The 21255-nt window shown below is 43.9% G+C and overlaps 3 protein-coding genes across 3 annotated transcripts; all 3 read left to right on the top strand.

Annotated features, from left to right (window-relative positions):
* Nucleotides 1–1016: 1016 nt before the first annotated feature.
* On the top strand, nt 1017–1568 carry LOC124676401 (pathogenesis-related protein PRMS-like). The gene has a single exon (XM_047212472.1). The coding sequence runs from the start codon at nt 1017–1019 to the stop codon at nt 1566–1568; it is 552 nt and encodes a 183-aa protein (XP_047068428.1).
* A 1359-nt stretch (nt 1569–2927) lies between these two features.
* On the top strand, nt 2928–3473 carry LOC124677766 (pathogenesis-related protein 1A-like). The gene has a single exon (XM_047213729.1). It carries the CDS (start codon nt 2928–2930, stop codon nt 3471–3473), a length of 546 nt encoding a protein of 181 aa, XP_047069685.1.
* Nucleotides 3474–7798: 4325 nt separating this feature from the next.
* LOC124675981 (pathogenesis-related protein PRMS-like) lies at nt 7799–8359 on the top strand. Its single transcript, XM_047212068.1, has one exon. The coding sequence runs from the start codon at nt 7799–7801 to the stop codon at nt 8357–8359; it is 561 nt and encodes a 186-aa protein (XP_047068024.1).
* The last annotated feature ends 12896 nt before the right edge of the window (nt 8360–21255 follow it).

The following is a 21255-nucleotide window of genomic DNA, read 5'->3' as shown; positions in this document are numbered from 1 at the left end:
TCTCATGCTGTGAGATATCACTGTCTCAGAACTTAGAGGCAATTTTTTTCATATGAAAGTTAATGAGGTAGTCAATGGCGCCCCAGGAGCCTCAAAATGTAGAAATTGCCTTATTTTCAGTGAATCAGTAGTCTCTAGATGAACATGACAATGCAGCAACTAGAATCATACATGCGGCAAAATTGAACATTCATTTTAGAACTTCTTTTAGTCTATCTAGAAAACTTTGTACACTGCGAACTATCTTCAAGCAACATGACAAAGGAAAAGAGTGTCTAATTTAACTAAAAGTAGTGTTCACTACAAGGTAAGGTAGCTATGCCTTTGCATATGCATGATTTTCTATTTTTAAGTCAATATTTTTTGTTGTTCCGCAGCAACCCGCGGGCATTAATGTGCTAGTATAATTATTCTCTAGATGACGCGGACGTCTAGAAGAAATAGAAAAGCAGGCCGATTTGGTGAGAGAATCTTTGCCTCATCGCACCGGGATATACGGCGGCCGTGTGGGCGGCGAGAATTGCCGTGCAGCTGCTCTTGCTTCTTCCTTAATCTTCGCTCCCCGTGTTTGACAGGATCCCCCAACGGCTCAGGATACACCCCATGATCAGTCCCCTAAAATCAGCAACATACCACGCATAATGCAAAACACTCGACGAATATATGGAAAGTTGTTCAATTGCATTTGCTGCTCTGGTCAAAGAACGTAGTTTCCTTGTGCAATGTCCCCATTATATTGATTTATCTTCTAAACAATTTGAAAGATTCCTTCATTGTTTGGATACAACGATTTCACGAGCCAGCTAGAGCACACAAACTAGCCAACATATAGCCGCCATGCGAGCGTTCAAAGAAACCAACAGCACTGGAGAGAGATTGACACGAAACCTAGCTAGCTACTACCCTATAAGTAGCCACACCGAAACATCAATCCAATCAGGCCCATCCATGCTCCATTGCCCTCCCTCTCAAGTCTCAAAACAACCAAGATTTCAAGAAAACACACGCGCGCAAAAATGGACAGCAGGAGGATGACTATTCACATGATGTCCTACCTCGCCATCTTATTACTCCTGGCATTACTGGCTCCACCGTCCATGCCCGCCCCGGACACCGACGACGGCCGCCGTGCGCGCTCCGCCGCCATCGTCGCTGACATTCTGTCGGCGCACAACACGGCGCGGCGAGCGGTCGGGGTGGCGCCCCTGACGTGGAGCACGGGGATCGCCGAGCTCGCCAAGCGCTACGCCGGCTCCCGCCGCGCTGACTGCCAGCCGCGGCGCTCGTCGCTGTTCAACTTCGGCGAGAACGCGGTGGTGGGGAAGGGGTGTCGCTGGAACGCCTCGGCGCTGGTCGCGCAGTGGGTGGACGAGGGGCGGCTGTACGACCGCGCCACGGCCTCGTGCGCGGCGCCGGCGGGGCTGTCCGGGTGCGCGAGGTACACGCAGGTGGTGTGGCGGAACACGACGCAGCTCGGCTGCGGTAAGATCGTCTGCGACTCCGGCGACACGCTACTCGTCTGCGACTACTTCCCGCCGGGCAACTACGGCACTGGCCCGGCATACTGATCGCGCGCCGGACGTTGAATGATCACGCAGTGCATGCAAGTTAACCAATCGCTTTGCACTACGTACCGCGTGGTGCATGAAGCCATCGGTTGTGTGTTGCATGTTTGTTTTCTTTGTGATTCACTAATTGTGCTCTGTTCAAGAATAAATAAATTTACATTTTCACCCTAATGGCTGGCTGACGTAAGCAGTGTCCTTCTATAGCACATTAGGTCGGTGGCGCCGGTCACACATTTCGGCAGATGTCGAACTAGCTTAATTCTCGCTAAGATAATATCGTCTAGTTTCATGTGTAATTCATGCGCAATTGGAAAATAGAAGTGCAAATGCATAAACATGTCTAATTCGTATGTGCATGAATCTCAATACAAATCTGACAGTTCAAGAATTTATCTAGAACTAACTTAATTCTTGATCGACATAGAATTAGAAAATAGAATTTCTAAACTACATAAACATGAAACACGAAAGAACCGGAAATACACAAAATTTTAGAACATATTGTTTGGCTACATATTGCAGATTTTTTTTTGATGGATTGTGTGAATGCCATTGTTGTTAAAAAAGATTATGGAGATTTTTCATGCGATTAAACCTAAGTGATTTTTCTTATGAAGTTGAATACAAATAGACTGCATTAAAGTAACAATAGCCTTATTGAAAGGCATCGTTTTGGAAGCTCGGATTTTCTTCAGGGTGAAAATCCAAGATGTTCGATCGAGCGACGACAACGCTGGTGCATTGTTTTCTTTTAGTAGGTGTTACTTTTCGAGAGTTTTCCTTGCAATTCGGGCGCTGTCTTTGGTGGTGGTTAGAGTGTTGTTGTTGTGAGTATTTCTGCAGTGCGAGAGGATCTTTGTTTTCGTTTTCTCTCTTGTTTATTCTTTTTGGCTCTGCATCCTTGATATCTTTCAACATCTAGTTAGTGCAAAGGCTGAGTGTAATTGATATGTTCACGATATTAATATATTCCCCTTATCATTTTTTTCCTAAAACCAAACAAAACTCTCAAGGAATGTAATACTACAAAAAAAAATTATATCCATTGAACGTTGAACTTTCATAGTATTAAACAAACTCTACAATCCGTTCGTAGAAAAATTAAAACTACAGGCTTACATACCAGATTCATGCCGTGATATAAATTCAGTCAGATTCAGAGAAGCCCTTACTGAACGACGAACGCTTGAAATTAACTCCTCGATGTCCAAACTGACGCATGCCCCTGCAATCAAGTCTCCAAACGCTTATGCAAGTTATTACTCGATCCCGCACAATTAATACCGACCACTCTATATAATCACCGCACTTCCCCTGCAAACTTCACCAAACCGAACATACAAAACACAGAATTTCACCATGTCTCCTTTCGCCTGCCTCGCCGCCTTCTCCCTCGCACTGGCCTCGCTGTCATCGCCGGCTGCAGCCATGAGCATCCCCAGCCATAACCATGGCGCCGCCGTCGAGGCACCCGTCGTGCCCTCGTGGAAGCAGTTCCTGCAGGTGCAGAACGACGCCCGGGGCGCGGTCGGCGTGCAGCCGCTGACATGGAACTGGACGATCGAGCTGGACGCCATGAGGTACGCGAACGAGCTCCGGGTCCCCTGCAGCCTGTCGCCGATAGCGTGGCCCACCGACGGGGTCTACGGGCGGAACCTCTACCGGGCCGGCGGGCACCACAACGCGGCGCACGCGGCGGCGGCGTGGGTGGACGAGCGGCGGTGGTACGACCGCCGCGCCAACGCCTGCGCGCAGGGCAAGACGTGCGGGGACTACACGCAGGTGGTGTGGAACACCACCACGCACGTCGGCTGCGCCCGCCGGACATGCAAGAACGGCCTCGACACCGTCGCCGTCTGCAACTACTTCCCTCCCGGAAACTATGTCGGCGTGGCGCCCTACTGATCAATTCATTTACTACGCAAGCTAACGCCCGGACATATATGTCCAAAATGCAAATAACGTACGACACGCAAGAATACTCTGTTGACATGAACCTTGTATATCCCTGGACAAGGTTCCGTTTTGTATACTGAAACTTCAGCCGAACTTCAGATATTTCCCTTAATTTCCGTGGGTGTCATTTTTTTTTGCGAAAATTTCACTAATCTATTAATAATCATCTAGAGTAGTACAAATAGATTCAAAAGTAATAAAAATTACAAATAGATCTTTGGACCACGTACCGATGACTACACACACTAGTGCGACCCGAAGGCGCGCCGCCGTCCTCGCACCTCCATTGTCGGAGCCAGGCAAAACTTGTCATAGTAGAGCTTATTGTAGTAGACATACAAAAAATCGTCGTGCTAAGGTCCCAAAGGACTAGCGCACCAGCAACGACCATCGCTAATGATGAGAACCGTAGATCATAAGAGACTGGCCTGAAATTGTACCAACAAACACGAAAACAAAACGGATCCCAGGAGATCAACCGAACACACGACTCCACGCTCCCTCCACTTGCGCTAGAAGCACCATCGGAGCGAGGATAGAGTGGAGATGTAGCCGCCACCTTATCATCCCAAAGAAGACATTGTAAAGAAACTGAACGAAGAACTGGAACCTTCCCGCCGGCGAGAGGCCGCAGTCCACCATGCCTCCAAGGCCCCAAGGCAATCGGAGGCGGAGCGAACAGGCAGCATCACCAACAAGAGCGACGAAACCCTAGATGGGTTTTAGAGACTCACGATCGCTCTTTGTGTCTTCTCTTCCATTTGGATGTCAGCGCAAATTAAATTTCAGCCGAGATCAAAATTTAGGCTCATTTCTATGATATTTACAAAATAGACATCTCACCAAATAGGAATGCACAAATCTATGATTACCACAGTGGTTGAGAAATGCAACCTAAAATACAGAAAGTTCCCAAAACATAAATAGGCGCACAAAGGGGAAAAAAGAGCACATTTTGTGTTCTCTGGCACCAAACACAATGCAAGATGATCGCACCTTGAGAGCAACTCCAACATGTGTTGGTTTTTAGAGGGCCTATTACTCCTTCCCTAAACCTACAGAACACTTGGACCGAAAAAAATTCCGCCATTCTTGGAGCTCTCCCCTCCTTCCCAACTACCCAATCACGCATACTTGTGAGAAAAGAGAGTTATTTGGAGGGGGGGGGGTCCAATAGCTCAAGCAAAAGCATTAAATCTTATTTTAAGCCTTGATTCAGGTTGTTACTTTTCGAGGTTTTGAGAAACCAAGTGCGGAGACACCCCTCAGCAACGGCTCAGATCACCTATGTGGAAACAATGTGAAACATTGCTGATACAAGGGCCGGCGGCTTACGGCGTGGCCGCGCCCCGGGCCATGGCCTTGGTGGCACGGGGCCTGACTCCGGCCCTAGAAGCAAGCATCCAAGATTGGGATGACAATCGCGGCTCATTCCCCATATACCAGTGGGAAGTTCATCTAATATTGTGGGTATGGAACTTTTTTGATCCCAGCTATCTTATATGGGATGGGGATTATAAGGTCCGCATCAAGAAATAATAACATCTATAACTCCAGTAACATTGAGCTGGAAATTCACAAACTTGATTCAAAGTTTCAAAAAATATGAAAAAAATCAAGATGTAATCAACTATCTACACTATAAGTGTGGAAAATTTCAATACAAAATACGTCGTATGCTAGGCTCAGAAAAATTGACAAATAGCATGGAGTACAAGCCATTTCATATTAATTTTTTGCTCACGAGTAGAATACACGTTGACTACACCCACCATTCTTTTGGAGTTTGTGATACTTTAAAACCGAGATTTTTCTCAATGTAGTAGCGAGCTTAGTGTCAGTTCTTCTCCTCATCCCTCCACCGGAAATGCTAGACCTACGGACGAGTTACGGAATTTGTACGCGCTGACTAGGAATAGATCCAACGTGGCCAGGGCGCTGAACGAGAGAGAGAAAAAAGGAGGACGTGCCGCTGATTACGGTGAAGTTAACTGCCTCGGTCGAATCGACCACCGCGCGGAGCTGCCTCCAGTCCTCCACCGCGCCGTCGTGAACGGCCTGGCCGCGCACAAGTTGCTTATCTTCTTCCTCAGCCGTAGCTTGACCGCTTCGATCATGCCGTCGGCCGAGCCGTCGCCGTCAACGGCCAGCCGCCTAAGAACGTGTACGTACATAAGAGCTCGCTGCGCCGCCCATTACCGACAAGAGCTCCGTTCCCGTTCAGGAGGTCGCCGCGCTGCTTCCGACTAGGGCGAGCTTGCCGCGCCGCCGATGACCGCAATAGCTATGTTTCCGACGGGGATGTCGCCACACGTTCTGACAAAGGCGAGCTGCCCGCGCCGTAGAACACGGCCAAGAGTTCTGTTTCCAACGTTGGGGAGATCGCCGCCGCATTGCTGATGAGAGGCAGGTCACCGTTCCATCGACGATAGTTTCCGGTTGTGCCACCGCGGCTGAAGCTCCTTCCATCGCCTTGGAGTATTAATTTTTCTTCACTGATTTTTCAACCACGTTGGCTCCACCTCCACGTATGTTACCAAGTCAGTGCGTAAGGTTTCCGTAGGAAGTTTTGCCCGTAGGTGCTATATTGTTTGGACGCGTCTAGCGGGCGGCCGCGTGCCTGTTAGTGCATCCGAGCGGGCAACTAAAAAAACAAGCAGGTTAACTTTGCTAGTGTGAACGCCTTCCATAAATAGCTTTGCCAGTGTGAACGTCTGCCATTTATGGTTATACATACAATGATCATAGCACATGCAGTACGATGACATCATGCACATTAATTTTTCCTTTTCAAATGTTCAAAATCATATAACTTTTGCACCAGATGTCAAAATTGGGATCCGCTTTCACTTTTGAATTTCTTGCGGTGAGCTCTTCAAATCTAGATCTCATTTCTATGTATTTTGATGAAGTTTTTTAAAGCAACTTCTACTTGCGACAAAGCAATTATAATGTGAGACGATGCAACTTTAGTGCGGGGCGAAGCAACTTTGCTGCACAGTGTAAATCTACATTCAAAACGAAAGTTGCATCGCTGAACGCCAAAGTTGCTCAACCATCTATCAAAATTTATTCGGTGGGAACCAAAGTTTCTTCGCTGGACGCTAAAATTGGACCATCACAAACAAAATTTGCTCTATCGAGTATCAAAGTTGCTCTGCAGGACACTAAATTTGCTCGATCGGGCGCCAAAGTTGCTCTACACGGTTCCAAAACTGCGTCGCCGAGCACCAATGTTGCTCTGCATGGCACTTAAGTTGCTTCGTCACACATTGAAATTGCTCAGATGGAAACCAAAATTGTTGTCGGACACAAAAGTTGTGCTTTCGTGTACCAAAAGAGTGTACATGTTCGTTGCACACCAAAGTTGCTTTTTCGCATACCAAAGTTGTTTTACTGCACAATAAAGTTGCTCCGTCGCGCATCAAAATTGCTTGTAAAAAAATTTCGTCGAAACATATGAAAATGTGGTCTAGTTTCGAAGCTCTCATCGTGGGGATTTTAGAAGTGAAAACGAATTGTAATTTCGCCGCACGGTTTAAAAGTTATAGCTTTTTAAAAAATGACACCTAATATTAGCTAGCCTACCATTACTGCTTTGATATCCGGATGCAACAACTGTCGTCTAGTGCATGTGCCCAGCAAGTCCGTTTGGCACGCGCCCGCTCTTAAGATTTCAGGATATTGTTTTATGTACTTCTATGTGTATATGAATTGGTTATAACTAATATTTCTTCCGTTCTAAAATAAGTATCTCAACTTTCTCTAGATACGAATATATTAAAAGTAAGACACACTTGTTTTATGATGGAGATAATATATGTTGTAAGGAGTATATTTTGCTAGCATGGTACACTTACGGAAAAGGGGCTTACGCAATTTTCTACGGGAGTATGTGGAACCAGATCATTGGAACGCCCTCTCCGGGTTCAGTTGCAGAAAGTTTCCCAGGACAAATCTTTGAAATTTCCGTAAGCTCTCTCCCTGTAATTGTAGCATTATTCGTTACGGAGCCACAGTGAAATTCCGGGAAACTATTTCTCAAAAATGGACGCTTCAAGTTTATTACTCATCACATAGTAACTTTCAAGAGTTAAACTCCCCCTTACCCATCAAAGCAAACTACTGTAACATCCAAACGCTTCTGCAAGTTAATTACGTGACCCGCACAGATTAATCGAGCACATACTCCTTCAGTCCTATATAATCACGGCAATTCTTCTGCAAGCTTTACCAAAGCCGCACTCTGAAGTCACAAAATGCAGCAGATCGCCATGGCTCCTGTCGCCTGCGTCGCGATCTTCTCACTCGCACTGGCCTCGCTATCGCCGGCCGGAGCCATCGACACCCCCGGCAACAACAACAACAACGACAACGGCGTCACCGTCGCGGCCCCCAGACACGTACCGGCGGCGGCGCAGTTCCTGCAGGTGCACAACGACGCGCGCCGCGCGGTCGGCGTGGCGCCCCTGGCGTGGAACGCGACGCTGGAGCTGGACGCCAAGCGGAAAGCGAAGGCGCTCGGCGTCCAGTGCAAGCTCTCGCCGCCGTTGAAGTGGGACAACGACCGGTTCTACGGGGGGAACACCTTCTGGGGCGGCGGGTTCCAGGACGGGGCCGCCGTGGCGGGCGCGTGGGTGTACGAGCGGCGGTGGTACGACCACCGCGCCGACGCGTGCGCGCCCGGCGAGGAGTGCCGGTCCTACAGACAGGTGGTGTGGAACACCACGACGCAGCTCGGCTGCGCCCGCCGCACCTGCCGGAGCAGCCGCGACACCGTGGGTGTGTGCAGGTACTTCCCTCGGGGGAACTACGCCGGCGTGCCGCCATACTGATTTGATCTGTATATATATATACGGAAGCTACGTACCTGAGGTGATTGAGATGTCCGAATAATTTGTGGTTCGCGCAAGAAGGCGTCCGTCTTGTCATCGTTTTTGGTCACTATTCAGCACGAACTTCTCGACTCAGTTGTACCCGATTCTCATGAACAAATGCACCAAGACCCAAGCAACTATGAAGTACACTCCGATCTCTTTTAATCGACCGGAGTACTAAGATAAATTCGTTAAAATCTATCAACATAAAATCTAGTTTAAAAGATCTTGGCGAGAGGAACGCAACTGTAAAAACGCTTTATAATCGGGCAAACTGATCTCAAGATATTTAATTTCAATTTTCATTTCTCTATAAATACAAAAAGCTCAGTAATCCACCTATCATCTCGCACTTCGGCTCATGTTTTCATCTCATTTTACTTCTCCTTACGTGCAAACATCTCACTAGATCCGCATGAGAGGAGAAAGCGACACTGAGACAACAAGGACAAATCAACACCAGGGGCGCCAAAAATTTGAAAAAAGCTGGACTATTTTATACAGATTTGGGACAAACATGATTTTTTCCATCCTCTGCCAACTAAATGTGATCTCTCAGCGAAGTGCTGATTCACCTACTCCCTCCGGTCTACTTTAATCTACATTCTAGAAATTTTAAAGTTAATTAGTAAGTCATTTAATACTACCATGACCAACCAATTTAAACTTCATTTAAATTAATGACATCCAATAGAGATTATAGAAATGTTTTTTTCTATGTTGTTGTTGATCGCAAAGCTAAATTATAAATTTATATGGAACAAAATTTTAATCAGATTTTTTTTAGCGGTACAAAATTTTAATCAGATGTAGAACAAAAGAAACAACTCGTCATCGGCCAAGGCACGTCTCTTCCTCTTGGCGGCGTTCGTGTTATCAGGTGCGTCGAAAGCCTTGTTAGGTGGCCCATCGAGGATGACCGTGTCAGACTCCTGAGTGTCAGCATCCTCAGCTGAAGGTGTAGCTGGAGCCGTGCCCAGGGGCTCACTTGATCCCATGGCATACTTGCCGGTGGCGGGACCAAAAGAAAATATGGCTTGTATCTCATCGTAGTTCGCAATTGGCATATTCAGGAACTCCGCGTCCCTTGTGTGATCCTACCATATGAAGGGATAATGATGTTAGTTGTGCATATTTGCGATGAAAAGAGTTAGTGAGGTGGACAGAGCGTGCTCACCGCGACGTGCCCGTGGTAGTGCTCGGACTCAGGGATGATGCATTTGCACTCGTCGCACCATTAAGCCCGCTTAGATCGCGGAGCCCATTGATACGTCTCCGACGTATCGATAATTTCTTATGTTCCATGCCACATTATTGATGATATCTATATGTTTTATGCATACTTTATGTCATTATTATGCGTTTTCCGGAACTAACCTATTGACGAGATGCCGAAGGGCAAGTTCTTGTTTTCTGCTGTTTTTGGTTCCAGAAATCCTACTAATGAAATATTCTCGGAATCGGACGAAATCAAGGCCCAGCATCCTTTTTTTCCACGAAGCTTCCAGAACACCCGAGAGTCGCCAGAGGGGGGCCACTGGGCCCCCAAATGATAGGGCGGCGCGGCCTAGGGGGGGGCGCCCCCCTAGTGTGTCACCGCCTCGTCGCCCCTCCGACTCCGCCTCTTCGCCTATAAAAAGGTCCCTGACCTAAAACTTCGATACGAAAAAGCCACGGTACGAGAAACCTTCCAGAGCCGCCGCCATCGCGAAGCCAAGATCTGGGGACAGGAGTCTCGTTCCGGCACGCCGCCGGGACGGGGAAGTGCCCCCGGAAGGCTCCTCCATCGACACCACCGCCATCTCCATCAACGCTGCTATCTCCCATGAGGAGGGAGTAGTTCTCCATCGAGGCTCGGGGCTGTACCGGTAGCTATGTGGTTAATCTCTCTCCTATGTGCTTCAATACAATAATCTCATGAGCTGCCTTACATGATTGAGATTCATATGATGATGCTTGTAATCTAGATGTCATTGTGCTAGTCAAGTGGGTTTTACTTATGTGATCTCCGGAGACTCCTTGTCCCACGTGTGTAAAGGTGACGAGTGTGTGCACCGTGTGGGTCTCTTAGGCTATATTTCACAGAATACTTATTCACTGTTATGAATGGCATAGTGAAGTGTTTATTTATATCTCTTTATGATTGCAATGTGTTTTGTATCACAATTTATCCGTGTGCTACTCTAGTGATGTTATTAAAGTAGTTTATTCCTCTCCGCACGGTGTAATGGTGACGAGTGTGTGCATCGTGTAGTACTTGGCATAGGCTATGATTGTGATCTCTTGTAGATTATGAAGTTAACTATTGCTATGATAGTGTTGATGTGATCTATTCCTCCTTTCGTAGTGTGAAGGTGACGAGTGTGCATGCTATGTTAGTACTTGGTTTGGTTATGTTGATCTGTCATGCACTCTAAGGTTATTTAAATATGAACATTGAATATTGTGGAGCTTGTTAACTCCGGCATTGAGGGTTCGTGTAATCCTACACGATTACTCGGTGTTCATCATCCAACAAGAGGGTGTAGAGTCTAGCATCTATCTATTTATTACTGTTATGTGATCAATGTTGAGAGTGTCCACTAGTGAAAGTATGATCCCTAGGCCTTGTTCCTAAATATCGCTATCGCTGCTTGTTTACTTGTTTTACTTGCATCTTTACTTCCTGCAATATTAATACCATCAATCGCACGCCTGACAAGCACTTTTCAGGCGCCGTTACTACTTGCTCATATTCATTCATACCACTTGTATTTCACTATCTCTTCGCCGAACTAGTGCACCTATTAGGTGTGTTGGGGACACAAGAGACTTCTTGCTTTGTGGTTGCGGGGTTGCATGAGAGGGATATCTTTGACCTCTTCCTCCCTGAGTTCGATAAACCTTGGGTGATCCATTTAAGGGAAACTTTCTGCTGTTCTACAAACCTCTGCTCTTGGAGGCCCGACACTGTCTACAAGAATAGAAGCACCCGTAGACATCAAGCTATTTTCTGGCGCCGTTGCTGGGGAGGAAAGGTAAAAGGCTCTTGATGTCTACGGGTGCTTCTATTCTTGTAGACAGTGTTGGGCCTCCAAGAGCAGAGGTTTGTAGAACAGCAGCAAGTTTCCCTTAAGTGGATTACCCAAGGTTTATCGAACTCAGGGAGGAAGAGGTCAAAGATATCCCTCTCATGCAACCCCGCAACCACAAAGCAAGAAGTCTCTTGTGTCCCCAACACACCTAATAGGTGCACTAGTTCGGCGAAGAGATAGTGAAATACAGTGTTATGAATAAGTAGTAGCAACGGCACCGGAAAAGTGCTTTGCCCGAGACGATAAACAAGCGATAGTAACGCAGCGAGAGTAACGCAGATAAAACAAGTAAACAAGCAGCGATAGCGATATTTAGGAACAAGGCCTAGGGATTAGACTTTCACTAGTGGACACTCTCAACATTGATCACATAACAGAATAGATAAATGCATACTCTACACTCTTGTTGGATGATGAACACATTGCGTAGGATTACACGAACCCTCAATGCCGGAGTTAACAAGCTCCACAATTCAATGTTCATATTTAAATAACCTTAGAGTGCAAGAAAGATCAACACGACTAAACCAAGTACTAACACAGCATGCACACTGTCACCTTCACACTATGTAGGAGGAATAGATCATATCAATACTATCATAGCAATAGTTAACTTCACAATCTACAAGAGATCATAATCATAGCATAAACCAAGTACTAACACGGATGCACACACTGTCACCATTACACCGTGCAGGAGGAATAAACTACTTTAATAACACATCACTAGAGTAGCACATAGATAAATTGTGATACAAAACACATTGCAATCATAAAGAGATATAAATAAGCACTTCACTACGCCATTCATAACGATGAGTAAGTATTACGTGAAATATAGCCTAAGAGACCCACACGGTGCACACACTCGTCACCTTTACACACGTGGGACAAGGAGTCTCCGGAGATCACATAAGTAAAACTCACTTGACTAGCACAATGACATCTAGATTACAAGCATCATCATATGAATCTCAATCATGTAAGGCAGCTCATGAGATTATTGTATTGAAGCACATAGGAGAGAGATGAACCACATAGCTACCGGTACAGCCCCGAGCCTTGATGGAGAACTACTCCCTCCTCATGGGAGCAGCAGCGGTGATGAAAATGGCGGTGGAGATGGCAGCGGTGTCGATGGGGAAGCCTTCCGGGGGCACTTCCCCGCTCCGGCAGGGTGCCGGAACAGAGACTTCTGTCCCCCAGATCTTGGCTTCGCGATGGCGGCGGCTCGGAAGGTTTTCCGTATCGTGGTTCTTCGTATCGGGGTTTTCGCGACGGAGGCTTTATATAGGCGAAGAGGCGGCGCGGAGAGGGTCGAAGGGGTGGCCACACCATATGGCGGCGCGGCCGGGGCCTGGGCCGCGCCGGCCTATGGTCCGGGGGCCCAGGTGCCCCCTCCGGTCCTTCCCGGGTGTTCCGGATGCTTCCGGTGAAAATAGGAACCCGGGTCTTGATTTCGTCCGATTCCGAGAATATTTCGTTACTAGGATTTCTGAAACCAAAAACAGCAGAAAACAACAACCGGCACTTCGGCATCTTGTTAATAGGTTAGTTCCGGAAAATGCACGAATATGACATAAAGTGTGCATAAAACATGTAGGTATCATCAATAATATGGCATAGAACATAAGAAATTATCGATACGTCGGAGACGTATCAAGCATCCCCAAGCTTAGTTCGCTCGTCCCGAGCGGGTAAAACGATAACAAAGATAATTTCTGAAGTGATATGCCATCATAACCTTGATCATACTATTTGTAAACATATGTAGTGGATGCAGCGATCAAAACAATGGTAATGACATGAGTAAACAAGTGAATCATAAAGAAAAGACTTTTCATGAATAGTACTTCAAGACAAGTATTAATAAGTCTTGCATAAGAGTTAACTCATAAAGCAATAAATCAGAGTAAAGGTATTGAAGCAACACAAAGGAAGATTAAGTTTCAGCGGTTGCTTTCAACTTGTAACATGTATATCTCATGGATAATAGTCAACATAGAGTTATATAACAAGTACAATATGCTAGTATGTAAGAATCAATGCACAGTTCACAAAAGTGTTTGCTTCTGGAGGTGGAGAGAGATAGGTGAACTGACTCAACATAAAAGTAAAAAGAATGGTCCTTCAAAGAGGAAAGCATCGATTGCTATATTTGTGCTAGAGCTTTTATTTTGAAAACATGAAACAATTTTGTCAACGGTAGTAATAAAGCATATGAGTTATGTACATTATATCTTACAAGTTGCAAGTCTCATGCATAGTATGCTAATAGTGCCCGCACCTTGTCCTAATTAGCTTGGACTACCGGATCTTTGCAATGCACATGTTTTAACCAAGTGTCACAATGGGGTACCTCCATGCCGCCTGTACAAGGGTCTAAGGAGAAAGCTCGCATTTTGGATTTCTCGCTTTTGATTATTCTCAACTTAGACATCCATACCGGGACAACATGGACAACGAGATAATGGACTCCTCTTTAATGCATAAGCATGTGGCAACAATTATTATTCTCATATGAGATTGAGGATGTGTGTCCAAAACTGAAACTTCCACCATGAATCATGGCTTTAGTTAGCGGCCCAATGTTCTTCTCTAACAATATGCATGCTCCAACCATGAAGGTGGTAGATCTCTCTTACTTCGGACAAGACGGACATGCATAGCAACTCACATGATATTCAACAAAGAATAGTTGATGGCGTCCCCGAAGCATGGTTATCGCACAACAAGCAACTTAATAAGAGATAAAGTGCATAAGTACATATTCAATACCACAATAGTTTTTAAGCTATTTGTCCCATGAGCTATATATTGCAAAGGTGAATGATGGAATTTTAAAGGTAGCACTCAAGCAATTTTTTACTTTGGAATGGCGGATAAATACCATGTAGTATGTAGGTATGGTGGACACAAATGGCATAGTGGTTGGCTCAAGTATTTTGGATGCATGAGAAGTATTCCCTCTCGATACAAGGTTTAGGCTAGCAAGGTTATTTGAAACAAACACAAGGATGAACGGTACAGCAAAACTCACATAAAAGACATATTGTAAACATTATAAGACTCTACACCGTCTTCCTTGTTGTTCAAAACTCAATACTAGATGTTATCTAGACTCTAGAGAAACCAAATATGCAAACCAAATTACCAAGCTCTAAGTATTTCTTCATTAATGGGTGCAAAGTATATGATGCAAGAGTTTAAACATGAGCACAACAATTGCCAAGTATCAAATTATTCAATACATTCTACCAATTACTACATGTAGCATTTTCCGTTTCCAACCATATAAAAATGAACGAATCAGTTTTAACCTTCGCCATGAACACTAAAAGATAAAGCGAAGAACACATGTGTTCATATGAACCAGCGGAGCGTGTCTCTCTCCCATAAAGTGAATGCTAGGATCCATTTTATTCAAACAAAACAAAAAATAAAAACAAACCGACGCTCCAAGCAAAGTGCATAAGATGTGACGGAATAAAAATATAGTTTCAGGGGAGGAACTTGATAATGTTGTCGATGAAGAAGGGGATGCCTTGGGCATCCCCAAGCTTAGACGCTTGAGTATTCTTATAATATGCAGGGGTGAACCACTGGGGCATCCCCAAGCTTAGAGCTTTCACTCTCCTTGATCATAGTATATCATCCTCCTCTCTTGACCCTTGAAAACTTCCTCCACACCAAACTCGAAACAAACTCATTAGAGGGTTAGTGCATAATCAAAAAACTCACATGTTCAGAGGTGACACAATCATTCTTAACACTTCTGGACATTGCTCAAAGCTACTGGAAGGTAATGGAACAAAGAAATCCACCCAACACAGCGAAAGAAGCAATGCGAAATAAAAGGCAGAATCTGTCAAAACAGAACAGTCCGTAAAGACGAATTTTAAAAGGGCACCAGACTTGCTCAAATGAAAATTCCCAAATTTAATGAAAGTTGCGTACATATCTGAGGATCACTCACGTAAATTGGCATAATTTTCTGAGTTACCTACAGAGAATTAGACCCAGATTCGTGACAGCAAAGAAATCTGGAACTCGCGCAATAATCCAAATCTAGTATTTACTTTACTATCAAAGACTTTACTTGGCACAACAAAACATAAAACTAAGATAAGGAGAGGTTGCTACAGTAGTAAACAACTTCCAAGACACAAATATAAAATAAAGTACTGTAGCAAAATAACACATGGGTTATCTCCCAAGAAGTTCTTTCTTTATAGCCATTAAGATGGGCTCAGCAGTTTTAATGATGCACTCGCAAGAAATAGTATTTGAAGCAAAAGAGAGCATCAAGAGGTAAATTTGAAACGCATTTAAGTATAACATGCTTCCTATGCATAGGAATCTTGTAAATAAACAAGTTCATGAAGAGCAAAGTAACAAGCATAGGAAGATAAAACAAGTGTAGCTTCAAAAATTTCAGCACATAGAGAGGCATTTTAGTAACATGAAAATTTCTACAACCATATTTTCCTCTCTCATAATAACTTTCAGTAGCAACATGAGCAAACTCAACAATATAACTATCACATAAAGCATTCTTATCATGAGTCTCATGCATAAAATTATTACTCTCCACATAAGCATAATCAATTTTATTAGTTGTAGTGGGAGCAAATTCAACAAAGTAGCTATCATTATTATTCTCATCAAGTGTAGGAGGCATAGTATCATCAAAGTAAATTTTCTCCTCAATGCTTGGGGGACTAAAAAGATCATAAAAACCAGCTTCCCCAAGCTTAGAACTTTCTACATTATTATCAACAATGGTGTTCAAAGCGTTCATACTAATATTACTACCAGACATGCAAATAAGATTTCATAGGTTTTTTAATTTTCGCATCAAACAATCCATGTTTTAAATCAGGAAATAGAATAAGAAGCTCATTGTTGTCCATTATGCCAAACTAGTGTAAACAAGAAACAAAAAAGATGCAATTGCAGGATCTAAAGGAAATAGCTTCGAGCACAAACACAATGGCGCCAGAAAAGTACTGTTACCTGGAACCGGAGTATGAGTGCCTTTTTACCTTTCATCCCTGATGGCGTGTATTTCACACGTTCGTTGGGCAACCCCAAGAGGAAGGTATGATGCGCACAGCAGCAAGTTTTCCCTCAGAAAGAAACCAAGGTTTATCGAACCAGGAGGAGCCAAGAAGCACGTTGAAGGTTGATGGCGGCGGGATGTAGTGCGGCGCAACACCAGAGATTCCGGCGCCGACGTGGAACCTGCACAACACAACCAAAGTACTTTGCCCCAACGAAACAGTGAGGTTGTCAATCTCACCGGCTTGCTGTAACAAAGGATTAACCGTATTGTGTGGAAGATGATTGTTTGCAGAGAATAGTAAAACAAGTATTGCAGCAGATTTGTATTTCAGTATTAAAGAATGGACCGGGGTCCACAGTTCACTAGAGGTGTCTCTCCCATAAGATAAAAGCATGTTGGGTGAACAAATTACGATCGGGCAATTGACAAATAGAGAGGGCATAACAATGCACATACATGACATGATAAGTATAGTGAGATTTAATTGGGCATTACGACAAAGTACATAGACCGCCATCCAACTGCATCTATGCCTAAAAAGTCCACCTTCAGGTTATCATCCGAACCCCCTCCAGTATTAAGTTGCTAACAACAGACAATTGCATTAAATATGGTGCGTAATGTAATCAACAACTACATCCTCGGACATAGCGCCAATGTTTTATCCCTAGTGGAAACAACACAACACAACCTTAGAACTTTCTCATCATCGTCCCGGTGTCAATGCGAGGCATGAACCCACTATCGAGCATAAATACTCCCTCTTGGAGTTAAGAGTAAAAACTTGGCCGAGCCTCTACTAGAAACGGAGAGCATGCAAGATCATAAACAACACATGTGTAATAACTTGATAATTAACATGACATGGTATTCTCTATCCATCGGATCCCGACAAACACAACATATAGAATTACGGATAGATGATCTTGATCATGTTAGGCAGCTCACAAGATCCAACAATGAAGCACAATGAGGAGAAGACAACCATCTAGCTACTGCTATGGACCCATAGTCCAGGGGTGAACTACTCACTCATCACTCCGGAGGCGACCATGGCGGTGTAGAGTCCTCCGGGAGATGAATCCCCTCTCCGGCAGGGTGCCGGAGGAGATCTCCGAGAATCCCCCGAGATGGGATCGGCGGCGGCGGCGTCTCGATAAGGTTTTCCGTATCGTGGTTTTTTCGCATCGGGGTTTCGCGACGGAGGCTTTAAGTAGGCGGAAGGGCAGAGTCGGGGGCCGGACGAGGGGCCCACACCACGGGGCAGCGCGGGCCCCCCGGGCCGCGCCGCCATGTGGTTTGGCCACCTCGTGGCCCCACTTCGTATGTTCTTCGGTCTTCCGGAAGCTCCGTGGAAAAATAGGCCCCGGGTCTTCGTTTCGTCCAATTCCGAGAATATTTCGTTACTAGGATTTACGAAACCAAAAACAGCGAGAAAACGAGAACGGCACTTCGGCATCTTGTTAATAGGTTAGTTCCGGAAAATGCACGAATATGACATAAAGTGTGCATAAAACATGTAGGTATCATCAATAATATGGCATAGAACATAAGAAATTATCGATACGTCGGAGACGTATCAAGCATCCCCAAGCTTAGTTCCGCTCGTCCCGAGCGAGGTAAAACGATAACAAAGATAATTTCTGAAGTGATATGCCATCATAATCTTGATCATACTATTTGTAAACATATGTAGTGGATGCAGCGATCAAAACAATGGTAATGACATGAGAAAACAAGTGAATCATATAGCAAAGACTTTTCATGAATAGTACTTCAAGACAAGTATTAATAAGTCTTGCATAAGAGTTAACTCATAAAGCAATAAATCAAAGTAAAAGTATTGAAGCAACACAAAGGAAGATTAAGTTTCAGCGGTTGCTTTCAACTTGTAACATGTATATCTCATGGATAATTGTCAACATAGAGTAATATAACAAGTACAATATGCAAATATGTAGGAATCAATGCACGGTTCACACAAGTGTTTGCTTCTTGAGGTGGAGAGAAATAGGTGAACTGACTCAACATAAAAGTAAAGAGAATGGTCCTTCAAAGAGGAAAGCATCGATTACTATATTTGTGCTAGAGCTTTTATTTTGAAAACATGAAACAATTTTGTCAACGGTAGTAATAAAGCATATGAGTTATGAAAGTTATATCTTACAAGTTGCAAGTCTCATGCATAGTATACTAATAGTGCCCGCACCTTGTCCTAATTAACTTGGACTACCGGATCTTTGCAATGCACGAGGTTTTGACCAAGTGTCACAATGGGGTACCTCCATGCCGCCTGTACAAAGGTCTAAGGAGAAAGCTCGCATTTTGGATTTCTCGCTTTTGATTATTCTCAACTTAGACATCCATACCGGGACAACATGGACAACGGATAATGGACTCCTCTTTAATGCATAAGCATGTGGCAACAATTATTATTCTCATATGAGATTGAGGATATATGTCCAAACTGAAACTTCCACCATGAATCATGGCTTTAGTTAGCGGCCCAAAGTTCTTCTCTAACAATATGCATGCTCCAACCATGAAGGTGGTAGATCTCTCTTGCTTCGGACAAGACGGACATGCATAGCAACTCACATGATATCCAACAAAGAATAGTTGATGGCGTCCCCAAAAACATGGTTATCGCTCAACAAGCAACTTAATAAGAGATAAAGTGCATAAGTACATATTCAATACCACAATAGTTTTTAAGCTATTTGTCCCATGAGCTATATATTGCAAAGGTGAATGATGGAATTTTAAAGGTAGCACTCAAGCAATTTACTTTGGAATGGCGGATAAATACCATGTAGTAGGTAGGTATGGTGGACACAAATGGCATAGTGGTTGGCTCAAGTATTTTGGATGCATGAGAAGTATTCCCTCTCGATACAAGGTTTAGGCTAGCAAGGTTATTTGAAACAAACACAAGGATGAACAGTACAGACAAAACTCACATAAAAGACATATGGTAAACATTATAAGACTCCATACCGTCTTCCTTGTTGTTCAAAACTCAATACTAGATGTTATCTAGACTCTAGAGAAACCAAATATGCAAACCAAATTAGCAAGCTCTAAGTATTTCTTCATTAATGGGTGCAAAGTATATGATGCAAGAGCTTAAACATGAGCACAAAAATTGCCAAGTATCAAACTATCCAAGACATTTTTAGAGTTACTACATGTAGCATTTTCCAATTCTAACCATATAACAATTTAACGAAGATGAAACTTCGCCTTGAATACTATGAGTAGAGCCTAAGGACATATTTGTCCATATGCTACAGCGGAGCGTGTCTCTCTCCCATAAAGTGAATGCTAGGATCCATTTTATTCAAACAAAACAAAAAACAAAAATAAACCGACGCTCCAAGCAAAGTACATAAGATGTGACGGAATAAAAATATAGTTTCGGGGGAGGAACCTCGATAATGTTGTCGATGAAGAAGGGGATGCCTTGGGCATCCCCAAGCTTAGACGCTTGAGTCTTCTTAGAATATGCAGGGGTGAACCACCGGGGCATCCCCAAGCTTAGAGCTTTCACTCTCCTTGATCATATTGCATCATACTCCTCTCTTGATCCTTGAAAACTTCCTCCACACCAAACTCGAAACAACTCATTAGAGGGTTAGTGCATAATAAAAATTCACATGTTCAGAGGTGACACAATCATTCTTAACACTTCTGGACATTGCATAAAGCTACTGGACATTAGTGGATCAAAAAATTCATCCAACATAGCAAAAGAGGCAATGCGAAATAAAAGACAGAATCTGTCAAAACAGAACCGTCCGTAAAGATGGATTTTATTAGGCCACCAGACTTGCTCAAACGAAAATGCTCAAATTGAATGAAAGTTGCGTACATATCTGAGGATCATGCTCGTAAATTGGCTTAATTTTCTGAGCTACCTACAGGAGATAGACCCAGATTCGTGACAGCAAAGAAATGCTGGAACTGCTGCAGTAATCCAAATCTAGTACTTACTTTTCTATCAAAGACTTTACTTGGCACAAAAAAACATAAAACTAAGATAAGGAGAAGTTGCTACAGTAGTAAACAACTTCCAAGACACAAATATAAAACAAAAATACTGTAGTAAAAACATGGGTTGTCTCCCATAAGCGCTTTCTTTAACGCCTTTCGGCTAGGCGCGAAAGTGTATATCAAGTAACATCGAGAGATGAAGCATCAACATCATAATTTGTTCTAATAATAGAATCATAAGGTACCTTCATTCTCTTTCTATGGAAGTGTTCCATACCTTTCTTGAGAGGAAATTGATATTTAATATTACCTTCCTTCATATCAATAGTAGCACCAACGGTTCGAAGAAAAGGTCTTCCCAATATAATGGGGCAAGATGCATTGCATTCAATATCCAAGACAACAAAATCAACGGGGACAAGGTTATTGTTAACCATAATATGAACATTATCAACTTTCCCCAAAGGCTTCTTTTTAGCATTATCGGCGAGATTAACATCCAAATAACAATTCTTCAATGGTGGCAAGTCAAGCATATCATAGACTTTCTTAGGCATAACGAAATACTTGCACCAAGATCATATAAAGCATTACAATCAAAATCCTTGACTCTCATTTTAATGATGGGCTCCCAACCATCCTCTAGCTTTCTAGGAATAGAAGTTTCAAGTTTTAGTTTCTCTTCTCTAGCTTTTATGAGAGCATTTGTAATATGTTTTGTG

Source organism: Lolium rigidum, chromosome 7 (genome assembly GCF_022539505.1).
Source record: "Lolium rigidum isolate FL_2022 chromosome 7, APGP_CSIRO_Lrig_0.1, whole genome shotgun sequence".
NCBI lineage: Eukaryota > Viridiplantae > Streptophyta > Magnoliopsida > Poales > Poaceae > Lolium > Lolium rigidum.
This window is presented reverse-complemented; position numbering and strand designations above follow the sequence as displayed.